The sequence below is a fragment of the Chanos chanos genome, chromosome 11, assembly GCF_902362185.1.
Source record: "Chanos chanos chromosome 11, fChaCha1.1, whole genome shotgun sequence".
Lineage (NCBI taxonomy): Eukaryota > Metazoa > Chordata > Actinopteri > Gonorynchiformes > Chanidae > Chanos > Chanos chanos.
In genome coordinates this window covers 19,723,376-19,734,398 of record NC_044505.1, presented here as the reverse complement: position 1 = coordinate 19,734,398, position 11,023 = coordinate 19,723,376, and the positions used below count along the sequence as shown (strand labels likewise).

The 11,023-nt window shown below is 39.6% G+C and overlaps 1 protein-coding gene across 1 annotated transcript; it reads right to left on the bottom strand.

The window, feature by feature from the left end:
* Window positions 1–327: 327 nt before the first annotated feature.
* LOC115823800 (CD276 antigen-like) lies at window positions 328–10,678 on the bottom strand. The gene is made up of 5 exons (XM_030787825.1): window positions 10,624–10,678; window positions 10,137–10,547; window positions 6,956–7,303; window positions 6,278–6,571; window positions 328–350 (listed from the first exon to the last, which is right to left on the bottom strand). Exons 1-5 carry the CDS (start codon window positions 10,676–10,678, stop codon window positions 328–330), a joined length of 1,131 nt encoding a protein of 376 aa, XP_030643685.1.
* Between the last annotated feature and the right edge of the window lie 345 nt (window positions 10,679–11,023).

Genomic DNA, 11,023 nt, shown 5'->3' with positions numbered 1-11,023 from the left:
ACAAAAGGTTATATTCATGTTACTTTTCATGTTGCTTTTCACTTATATTTAATTTCATCAGACTGAAAAAATAAAAACAGAATCAAGAATTTTCCTGAATATTTCTTGGAATATGTTAATTATGACTGCAGGAAATCTTGGCTGCACTGGTGATAACCTTGACATGTTAACTACACTTTTAAGTGTACTAACACACAACAGCCACCAGAGGGCCCTACTTGATTTGTGCCATAAACTTGATCTCTGAAAGGGATTCAGATTTTATCATTGTTGATCAATCTTGGCAGGAAGAAGATGACTTAAGCTCTTATTTTTTAAGAGAACGATTTAATTCTCAAAGTCTCTTGTATCTGAAATACAGGAAGAACAAGAGATTAAACAATTACATTTGTGAAAAAAGTCCCGCTTAACACTGCCCCAGGCCTTTCTCAGAGGCATCCGAGTGGAGGCAGGATAGCCTGCAGAGGTCAGGCATGCGAAGGACAGCCTTGGGTGTCAAGGTGGTTTTCAGGGCCAGAAATGCTTCCTCCATAGCCTCTGTCCACCAGACCTACTAGGGTTGGCCACTCTTGATTAGGTCAGACAGCAGCAAGGCAAAAGAGAGGCAAAAAGCACCGATAATATTCCCCCCCCAAAAAATCTGGAGGACCAGGTATCAGGGTTCCAACAGGCCTAGGTGACATTTAGCTTGGTTGCCAGTCAGGCCTGCTTGCCTGCTAGACACCAAAGTGGACGACTCGGCACTGCCAGTGATCCCGATGGCGTGCTGAAAGCTGTCTTCCTCCAAGGTTCACGGGTTAAGGGCACCTGCCAACAGCCTTGAGTTAAGCCAAGAGTCAGAATGAATCTTGCCTTACCTAAGCTGTTCCACCAGCCGGTCAGTCGTGAGTTCACTGCTGACACGCTGGACCTGCTCCGTATGCCCCCCCACCACCAGCGTTACACGCTTTGTTCATCTCTGCATCTGCTGGACATGATCAGTGCTGATGTGCAGACATGGCAAAAGTAAAAGCAGAAGTCCTCTTGCTAAAAAAAAGTACACTAAGTAGAGTTAAACTGACAACCATTTTTGTAAAGTGTAAGTGAGTGACTATTCTACTCTCACTTAGGGGAGGGAAAATTTAACTTTACATAGAGTAATTTTTATTAATAAAGATAAAGGTATTTTCACTTTTGCCATCTTTGCTGATGTGGTATGGGGTAGACTACTTTGCTTTGTCCAGGAGATGACAATGTATGTGATGAATGGAGTTTAAGTGATGGCTCAATCACCCAATGAGGACATTAGGCTTTCTAGACTAGATGGTGCACTGCAATAGCCTCCCTGTGTGCTAGAAGTGTCGGTCTGATGAATCACAGTTTATGACATGAATGAAGATGGAAATTATGCTTCGAAAACATTGAATTAAAGCAGACAGTATTACAAAGTGGGACCTACCTTAGCAAACACTCGCACAATTTGGTAAGGGAACGTGCCAGGGTTCTAAAAGGACAAAAGGGTAGATCAAAAAATGTGTTGTGCACCTAAACAGCTAACACTGAATCTTCATGTCCAAGTATGCCAAATTTATTTTACAAAGAATTCAATTTTAACCCTGTAGGTGGAGTCTGGTTGCGCTTGGATAAAACACAGTCATTGCGGGAATACAGAAAAACAACTGGTCTGAACTTGTGCATCTGAACTGTCCCATCATGGTCATGCTGAACTGGAAAATCCTGTTATTCCGCCTTAGGAAGTATCTTGCAGTGTTAGGTAGAGGTTGATCTACATTACGTATTACCTTTGTTTATTAGACACTTGTTCCTTTTTGCAAGTAAAGAAAATGTTTTAAAATGCTTCACCACATTACACATCATTGCAACAGCACACCTGTGTATAGGGGAGGGCGATACAACCAAAATATATCACGTTACCTTAATTCAGTGTCAAGATCTCTAATATTTATCACCTTTTTTTTTTTTTAGTTGTACAGTACAACTAAATTGGAAACTATATAGTACTCCATTTATACCCTTTAACACAATCTATGCCTAGAAGAAAACACTGCTCACAAGATTAAGGAATTTAAAATACGAATGAAAGAATAACCGAGACTGTTTACACTGCACAATTTCCAGTCATAGATGGAACGGACGGTGGTGAGGCTCAAATTTGGATCCAGTGTGGGACTAGGCCATAAAATGTTCGTCATAGCAAAAAAATGTTCACGTTTTGAATTTCATCCTGGATATTCTCCAGTTGTTCGGTACGTCATTACGTGGATCAAGAATTTGTATCAGTATTCTGAAACCCTGGTTTTCAACTTTTTTAGTCGGGACCATAACTTTAGTTAGGTAAAAAGTTACCATATCGATCACCAGGGTCTCCTTGAGTGATTCTCACATTGCTTCAGTATGAAGCATTTGTTCAGTTCTTGTTAATGCTTAAGACTGCAAGGGTAAAACTGCAGCATGAGGATGCTCGTTACTCTGTCTGCATATTCTGTTTGGAGTGCTTTCGTGGAGGCTAAAAGGATTGGTTGTGTTGCCAGTCGTTGCTCGGTCGGTGTCTGTGCTAATTATGGTGGATTCAAATCAAGGCAGGTTTGGCAAATCAAAACCACATCTACATTACTAAAGTGGAACCTTTTGGGAAGCAGTTCTTCTGTTTCAGCCATGTTGCGCTCTGTTTATAATCAAGTTTGTGCGTAGATGGGGAAAAAAAAAAAATATGTTAAATAAATGTCCAGCAAGTAGGCTACTGGTTTGAAGGTTCTCTGGGGTCATCCTGCTCAATAGCAAGAGTTACAGTCTAAGTTAATAAGCAGCATGAGAGCCTTGTCAGCACTGCTCTCATAATAATACAATGTCCAGCTGCCCCCTCCTGATACTTTTGAAATCTCTGAAACTGAATGGCATATCATTAATATAATTACAGCCTTTCGTGGTATAACATCGTCATACCATTTACCGTAATCTGTGTATTTCTTGTGGCAAGATTGTGACAGATTTTTCTTGATATTTTGATTCATTTTGTAGAGGCCAGTCTGAAAGATTCAGGCCTGTTCAGTCAGTGTTACTCAATATTCCGGTCGCAAAGGATATAGCTTGCTCATACCTAATAACTTCAGTTGTCTTTTGTCGTAATAGCCCAGGTTTTAAAAATGATACTGCTTCGCTGTGCCTTTATGTGTTCTCATATCTCTTCAAAACGCCTACTGACGGACGTACTTTGGTCACGGAAATGACAAGACTCAAGTCAGAACGAGGAACACAGCTGAGGATTTGCCCAAAACATAACCAATATATGAGGGTTACATCATTTTTTCATGTATATTTATTTTCTAATGTTCGCTCCTGTGACAATCATCTCTTTGTAATTAAATTACTAATGCTGTGTTTTTACAAATTATTTCAGTGGACCAATATTTACCAGTGTTTTAACTGTTACATTTTACAATCCAGTAAGTATAACAAAATGTGTGTCACTTTTCAGGCCTGAGTAAAACTAATCATCATCATCATCATCATCATCATCATCACCATCAATAAAATCATCATTATCTTCATCTGTTGTTTTTAATTCGATTCTTATTTTGAAGTATTTGAACCATTTACTGGACAATATGGACTTTGGCCAATTTAGAGTGAGTAGTTTGTTGCAGTTCCTACATATCAAATAATCAGATAAAGCTACAGTTATAAAGAATGAGTGATTATGTTAAATTGGAGTGATGTGTCTAAGTGATGTATTTAAATCCTGCAGAAGACGTTAGAAACACAGATATCTACTTCCTTGTTTGCTGTTCTGTGAGTTAACCATTAAAACAAGACAAGAGAGCACAACTGATAAGAGAGCATGTTTGTACAAGTGTGAATAACATGATGAGTTTGGGCGTGACACAGAATATGAAGCAAAGTTTAGAAATCAGCGTAACTTACCGCAAGCACAGAAATGACATTTCTGACAATTTCAAACATTTCATTCCTTGTTTCCATGGCAATTTCAGATTTGAGACATTCAGGTACATGGGTAATTTTCTTCAAATTACCCTCAGGTTCTTGCCAACTAAGTCAAGTCATGTCATGTCACGCGTTACGTCAAGTGTCTTTACAAACAAAGACACCTGTGGCTGAGAAAGACTGTAGGGTTGCTAACTATTTCTTTCAAGTAAGCACAGTGGTTTTGCCAACAAGGAAATTCACTCTCAAAATAATGTCTGGGACAGTCTTGCTTGTTAAAGTCAGCTCAAGTGTACCATCACAACTGGAGTGTACACAACTGAAAAGGCTTGCAGCCATAATCATTAACCCTTTTCATTCCACCGACACAACCACGGATGTCATGAACACATGAAACACAGCTTAGGAATATACTTGATGGTAAAAATTCCAACCCGCAATCCTAACCCGCTTTTGGTTTCGCCAAACAATGGCATTATAAGCTGTCTTATCTGAGACCAAAAGCTACATCATGTTATGGTTCAAATCAAGTTGCTGTTTTTTCTCTCTCTTCTCTGCCTCATCAGTTTTTCTGTCACATTTATTTTATACTGCTGTGTATGATATATAGACATTTATAGTTGACTATCTTTGATTTTTGTTAAAATACTAACTTGCTTTTAAAATTTAATAACACCTAACAGCTAAAATCTTCATGTCATTTCCCAGCAAATCTTAAGCCACGCGGCTTTTGTGTGAATTGGATATGTGCCTGGTGCCATCAAGATCACAGTCAGAGTCAGAATCACTGTTCACCAGTACATGTCAAGCACAGGAATCTGACTTGGCTTGGAACTTTGGTTTGGAACTGCTAAATACATGGTAACAAACTCACAGGTATAAACACAAGTCACATTTTAGATAACGTTGCAAGTGTAAGGCAAATTTGAAGTCTTCTGTGTGGAGAGTTGCTAAGCTTCAGAGACCACAAACTTCAGATGTGATGAATCATTTGTTCTTTATTTTACGTGCACGGGAGAAGCACAGCTCGGAGCTGAAGCGCAGTTCTCACTGAGGCTAAGGAATGCAAAGCTTTTTATATGTTAAGACAGGCGTCTAAGGACATGTGTGGAGGCCCCAAAATGACCTTTCAGAGAGCACAGGATACTTGATGCTTGCTCCCCAAGTGGTACAGTCACCCAGTTCACCACTCCCTGAGTGGTACAGACTAAAGACTTTTACTCAGGCTTTGTCTTCTACTTGATACATGCTCTCTGCTCTAACACACAGACACATGCTTGTAGTAGTATATATATTACACAATGGACAGTATGTACAAAAATTTACAGCACATAGAAGCAAACACAAAAACAATTCACTGTATATAGGACACACAATTTACAACATATACAAAAATATATAACACAGAGAGGTAGGCTCGAAACGCGATTCACAGTATACATGTTACACAGTTCAAGGTGTATACAAAAATATACAACACACAAAGGCAGACACAAAATACAACACAATATACACATTACATAATAAACAGCACATATACAAATATTCAAGACACACAGCACATCCACATATATACAAGACACAGAAATAGACACAAAACAACTCACAGTATGTACATTACACAATTTGCGGTATATACAAAAGCATATAACACACAGAGGCCAACACAAACACTATTCACAGTATATACATTTCAGTGTGCAAAGATAGAATGAGAGAAGTGCAGCTATATACTCAGTGTACAGAGTGATTTGTACAGTGATTGTACAGTGTAAGAATCCAGTGTGAGGAGGTTGAGTGAAACTATGTAAACGTGCAGTGGGCCATTCCAGTCTTAGTTCTATGGCACATTTGATGTCATTTTTATGCCTGTGGATGAACCTCATTTTAACAGTCCTGCTTTGTCTGGTGCACTCCTGTTCTTTTGAGGATGACATTTTTCTGGTAGTAATAGAGTTACAATCAAAACAATCAGAAACACCAGAAGTACGCCCAGGAGGACTTTAAGCTTTTCAACTCTTACTGAATTAGCTCCATTCTCTGAAAATAAAAGTGAGAAATACAATAAACATTTGGTTAGACACACACAAAAAAATTCAAAACCTGCCACAAATCCATCCAAATTTTTATTTAAACTTAAGTACCCATAGGCAATGCAGCTCATGGGCATAGATTTTTGAAAGAGTAAAGATACTAGCTACTACGCTGACTCCTACTCATTCAATAAATGTCAAGCTAAAGGCTACTTTTTAATTGAATGTTTGACAAATGCTTTTACAGCGAGTTACAAATTTATGGTGGTATATTTGAGATGAAGATTTGTGTATGAACTCACCCGAGATGAGGTTCAGTTCAATCTCCCTTCTGATCTCCTGTTGCAGATCTTCATTCCTTAGTACAAAAGTGAGGAAGAGGTTGGTGACTCCTGTCAGAGTGAGCGTACTGTACACATTGTAGAGTTTTGTGTGTGTGTCCTGTGTCAGGTGTGTTACTGTGTGGTTTGTGAGGTCCTCTGTACTCTCATTAAGCCACAGCAGAGTGGGTGCAGGGTATCCTCCCTCTGACTTCATGAACAGGTTTATTCCATGAGTTGTCTTGGACAACTGCAGATGAGGTTCTGGGTAGTGCGCTAAGTCAGATTAAACACATTTGTATTAGAAGAAAACACTACATTTTACAATCTTGCATTGTTTTTAATATCTGTTTGAGCTAATATTTGAATATTTTCTTCAAAAAGTATTTTTTATGAATTTTCTGTGGTATAGACACAGGAATACAGATAGCACTCTTGGACAAACATCATCACAAATATTTAAGACGTGTTAATTCAAGGGTCTGGTGCAGAAAAAAGGAACATCTAGAGTCAAGAATCTGTCACTGAAGTTTCCAACCCTTGACAAAAAAAAAGTGCCAATATGAAGTTATTCTTGGCACTCCAAACATCCGATTTTTTTTTTTTTTGCACTGGCCAAGGTCATTCACATTAAAATATCAAAGAATAACACCTCCTTACCCGCTATCTTCAGATGAAAGCTTTGCTTCTGACTGCCCATGTCGGTGCTGACAGAGCAACTATAAATCCCTTCATCCTCTGGGGTGGTGCGGTCCAGTTTGAGGGATGCATTTCCATTCTTTATCTCCGACGTGAACAGGCTGGTGCGGCTGGCAAAGTGAGGACTTTGCCAGTCGAGTTGGTCTTGGCTGTGGTGGAAATCGTGAATGACCTCCAGGCCACGTTTCCATATGATCACGGTACTTGACAGCTCCCAGGACGTCCCCACAGAGAAACTACAGGACAATATGACTGATTGTCCATGCAAAGCAACCTGGGGGGTGTTGGGTACACTGACCTTGAATTCAGCTAAAGAGAGGCAGAAAACAGAATAAATGGATTTTTAGAGGAAGCAGTCACCAACTGGTAATAACCTTTAAATGTTTAAAACAAATGATATGAATGCCAGAATCGTAGACATGTTTTACTCATTAATAGAGGTGGTCAAAGTACACAACTCCATTACTTGAGACAAAGTATAGATACTCTCAATCAAATAGTACTCCAATACAAGTGAAAGTTGTTCAATCAAATTTTTAGTTAAAGTACTGAAGTACTTGCTTTTAAAAATACTTAAGTATTCAAAAGTAGATTTTCTTTTTAATGTCAACCCATCGTTGTATTTTTGAAGGTACTGATGAAGTTTGTGTGCGGTAAACAGAGCAAACATTTAAAACGACACGAATCTTTCTTCATTTCAAAAATCTCAGACATGGACCTCAGGTATGGCCATGGGCGCTCTGGTGAGGAATGTTTAGTTATATTCATGTTTATCATCTTTATCTGCTATAGGAGTAGCCATCATTACAACCACCTAGTTCATCTGTTCAAAAAATGCAGCATGCACTTTGAACTGGACTGACAGCACAGGAGTAGTTTACTGTGATTGCTTTTTCTATTGTGATGAACACAATATGGCCTATCGCATATTAGAGAAGAAAATTCAAAGCTAAGCTTCAAAGAAATGAGTAATGAGAACCTTCATGGAAATGTAGTGGAGTCAAAAGTACAATATTTGTCTTTCAAATGTAGTGGAGTAAAACTCATATGTTTCCAGAAAAAATGATACTCAAGTAAAGTACAGATACTTGAAAAATGTACTTAAGTACAGTACTCAAGTAAATGTACTTCGTTACTGTCCACCCCTGCTCATTAACACTTCAGGTAAGTGTTACTGCTGCTCAATGATTAAAGACCAACATGTAAAAGATGATTCATGACTCAGAGAAAGTCTGACAGAACAGGACTGAGTCTTCTCCGTATGTTGTCTGACTAAGCTACTGTTTATTTGATCTTATGCGTGTACACACAGTTCTTTTATTTCTTATATAGCCTACAACTTACATTTATATAGCAGACTGTAACAGTGCTCAACTTACTGCGATGCGAAGCTCCACAGAATGGAAGTAAAACTGAAAACAGTGTCAAGGTCACAACTTTGCGATTCATCGCACAGGTTTCAGGAGTCAACAGCTATTCAAATGAAAAATAAAGCCTTCGCCTCCAATTCAGGAATTTGGTCATTTGATAAAGACCAGCTGAACATTCGTAATACTTAAGAGTGCAACCAACCAACGAACATTTCTTTCAGTTTCACTTATACTGAAGTTATTTATTCACCTAGCACCTCTGGGCGTGTCTATTATGTTACCAGACAAGAGGTCGCACCCACATACAGTAGCAGTTCTAGGTTGTATGGTGCCCTGGGTGAACCCCTGCTTCAGCCCCAGCCCCAACCGAAAAAAAGCACCACTCTGCACTAACTGTATATATCTATATTCAGACTTTCACAACAACACAAATAAATAATTATAACATTTTAAGCTATATATATATACAAATACACACAAAATAAGACAAGAACACAGGGTAAACCCAGACCTGTATGGGGGTCTGCGGTCGTCCTTGTCTGGGGATACATTAGAACATTCACTTCTAATTGTGACTGATGGTGTGAACTTTATAGTGATAGGTTACTAAGTAATTTTGTAGTTTCATTATTATTATTATTATTATTATTATTATTATTATTATTATTATTATTATTGAAACATTATTTGCTGTTAATTATAACAGCTAACTATAAAACCTACCAAGATTAAATCTAAACAGATGTACAAAACATAAAATTGGCAACTTATTTCAACATAAAAGCTTTCACTAGTAAGGGGGGTTTAAACATTTACATTCTTTGAATACACTAAACATAGGTGGATGCACAGTCTAATTTTCTTTCCAATTTACCTTTTGTCCCTTGTGACACAAAGACCCTATCTTTGAAAAGATATGAATTACATATTTGAGTTACAAAGTAAAATGATCATGCTGAAGATTAAGCCACTATAAGACTTATTCTTTTAGAAGCATTTTAGAAGCTCTATGGTGAAAATAAATCAGTGCTAGATTGTTGTTGCCATTCTATCAAACAACAGAAATAATTTGCTTGAAGTGATCTGCCACAGTCGTCACTCAGGTTCTCTCTCTCCCCCTCTACTGGTCATCTTTTTGCTAGATTTGTGTATTCACTTCCTGGTTTCCCTTGGTTCACCTTCTCAGTCAGTCATTAGCTGTGCCTAGTTCAGTTAATCCAGTCTTGCTCCTAGTTTGTAGAAATGCCCCTGTTTTTCCTCTATTTCTTTGCGTGAAATTGTCTTTGCTTGAAGTCTGTGTTGATGAGCCCCAAATCTGTACCCTCTGAGAAGTCTTTAGTTAAGCCAGTGTATTTGGTTCTGTTCTGTCCCTGGTCTGTTCTGATCCCTAATTGGGTCTGAATAAAATTGAGCTATTTGCACATGCATCCTGTCTCACCCCCAGTTCATGATGGAATTCCACACCAGATCATGGATGCTGTAGATTGGCCTCAACTCACAGAGCCCTGTTTCTCCCTCATGATGAAACTGCATGGGTATGATGGATCACTTTGAAAGTGCCGGCGATTCCTGTCTCAGTGCTCAGAGTACTTTGCACAAAAGGGAATCCATGCTGAATATACCCAGATGGCAGAGTTTATTAACCTCCTGGAGGGACAGGCGCTGATATGGGCCGCTGACTGCTTAGAGACCGGGAGGCACAGCTGGTTCCTCACAATCTGCCTTCATCAAGTCCTACTCCAACAGCGAGTGTATTTTCTATGTCACTCCACCTTTGGAGCCACTGGAAGAGCACAGGAGAGGAGTCATCTCCTGGGATCTGGGTGAGCAGGGTTCAATTCTCACTATATCAACACCCTCTGCCCACTCATCATTCAGTCTCTCATTGCTGCTCCAGGTCACTTCAGAGCTGGATCTGGTTGTGGTTAGAACCACTCTCATGGCAGAGACCAGTGAAGATCCATTTTTTGTGTGGAGTTTTCTTACGGCGAGGGCCCCAGCTATGTACTCGTTTGTAGTGAGGATGCTACTGCTGGATCTAGCTGCTGCACAGGTTCTGCCACCTCTGGGTCTCCGGATGCTGCAGAAGCTGTGCCCACCTCTGGGTTCACTGGTCTCCTGCTCCTGTCGCCTCGGAGGACCCCCCTCCAGCTCCGGTCCCTGCCACTGCCGAGACTCCAGTCCTAGGGCCCACAGCAGTACCTGAGCCTCTGAACCCTCTGATGTAGGCCTCCTGCTCCCAATCCAGAGCCTCCTAACCTCCCAGTCCTGTCACCTGCTCCACCACCAGAGCCAACAGATCTTCCAGTATCATCACCTCTGTTCTAATTTAATATTTAATTATAAAAACCTTTATTTTGTTTATGTTAATTTCTTAAAAATGACAGGGTGCTGGAGCCTATTCCAGCTTTCATTGGGTGAAAGGTGGGGAGACACCCTGGACAGGTCGCCAGTCTATCGCAGGTGGTACATTATGTGTGATTAATTTGGGGCACCGTGTACACACACAGTCTCACTTAAGGCCACTAGAACCCTGAAGCTGATACTTGATATTGCCATTTAGAAAAAACTGAACAATGGACATTGATCAAAAAGCTTTATCTCTCTTGACAGTGCTGATTTTATTGTAGCTATCTCTGTATTTTGTTGTGTGCCCTGT

Coding starts and splice junctions, on each gene's coding strand:
- LOC115823800 (XM_030787825.1), bottom strand. CDS start 10,678: ATGATACTGGAAGATCTGTTGGCTCTGGTGGTGGAGCAGGTGACAGGA. Junction 7,304..10,136: donor CTCTTCCAGTGGCTCCAAAG/GTGGAGTGACAT, acceptor GCCTCTCTTTAG/CTGAATTCAAGGTCAGTGTA. Junction 351..6,277: donor TGAACTGAACCTCATCTCGG/GTGAGTTCATAC, acceptor CCTGTATTTCAG/ATACAAGAGACTTTGAGAAT.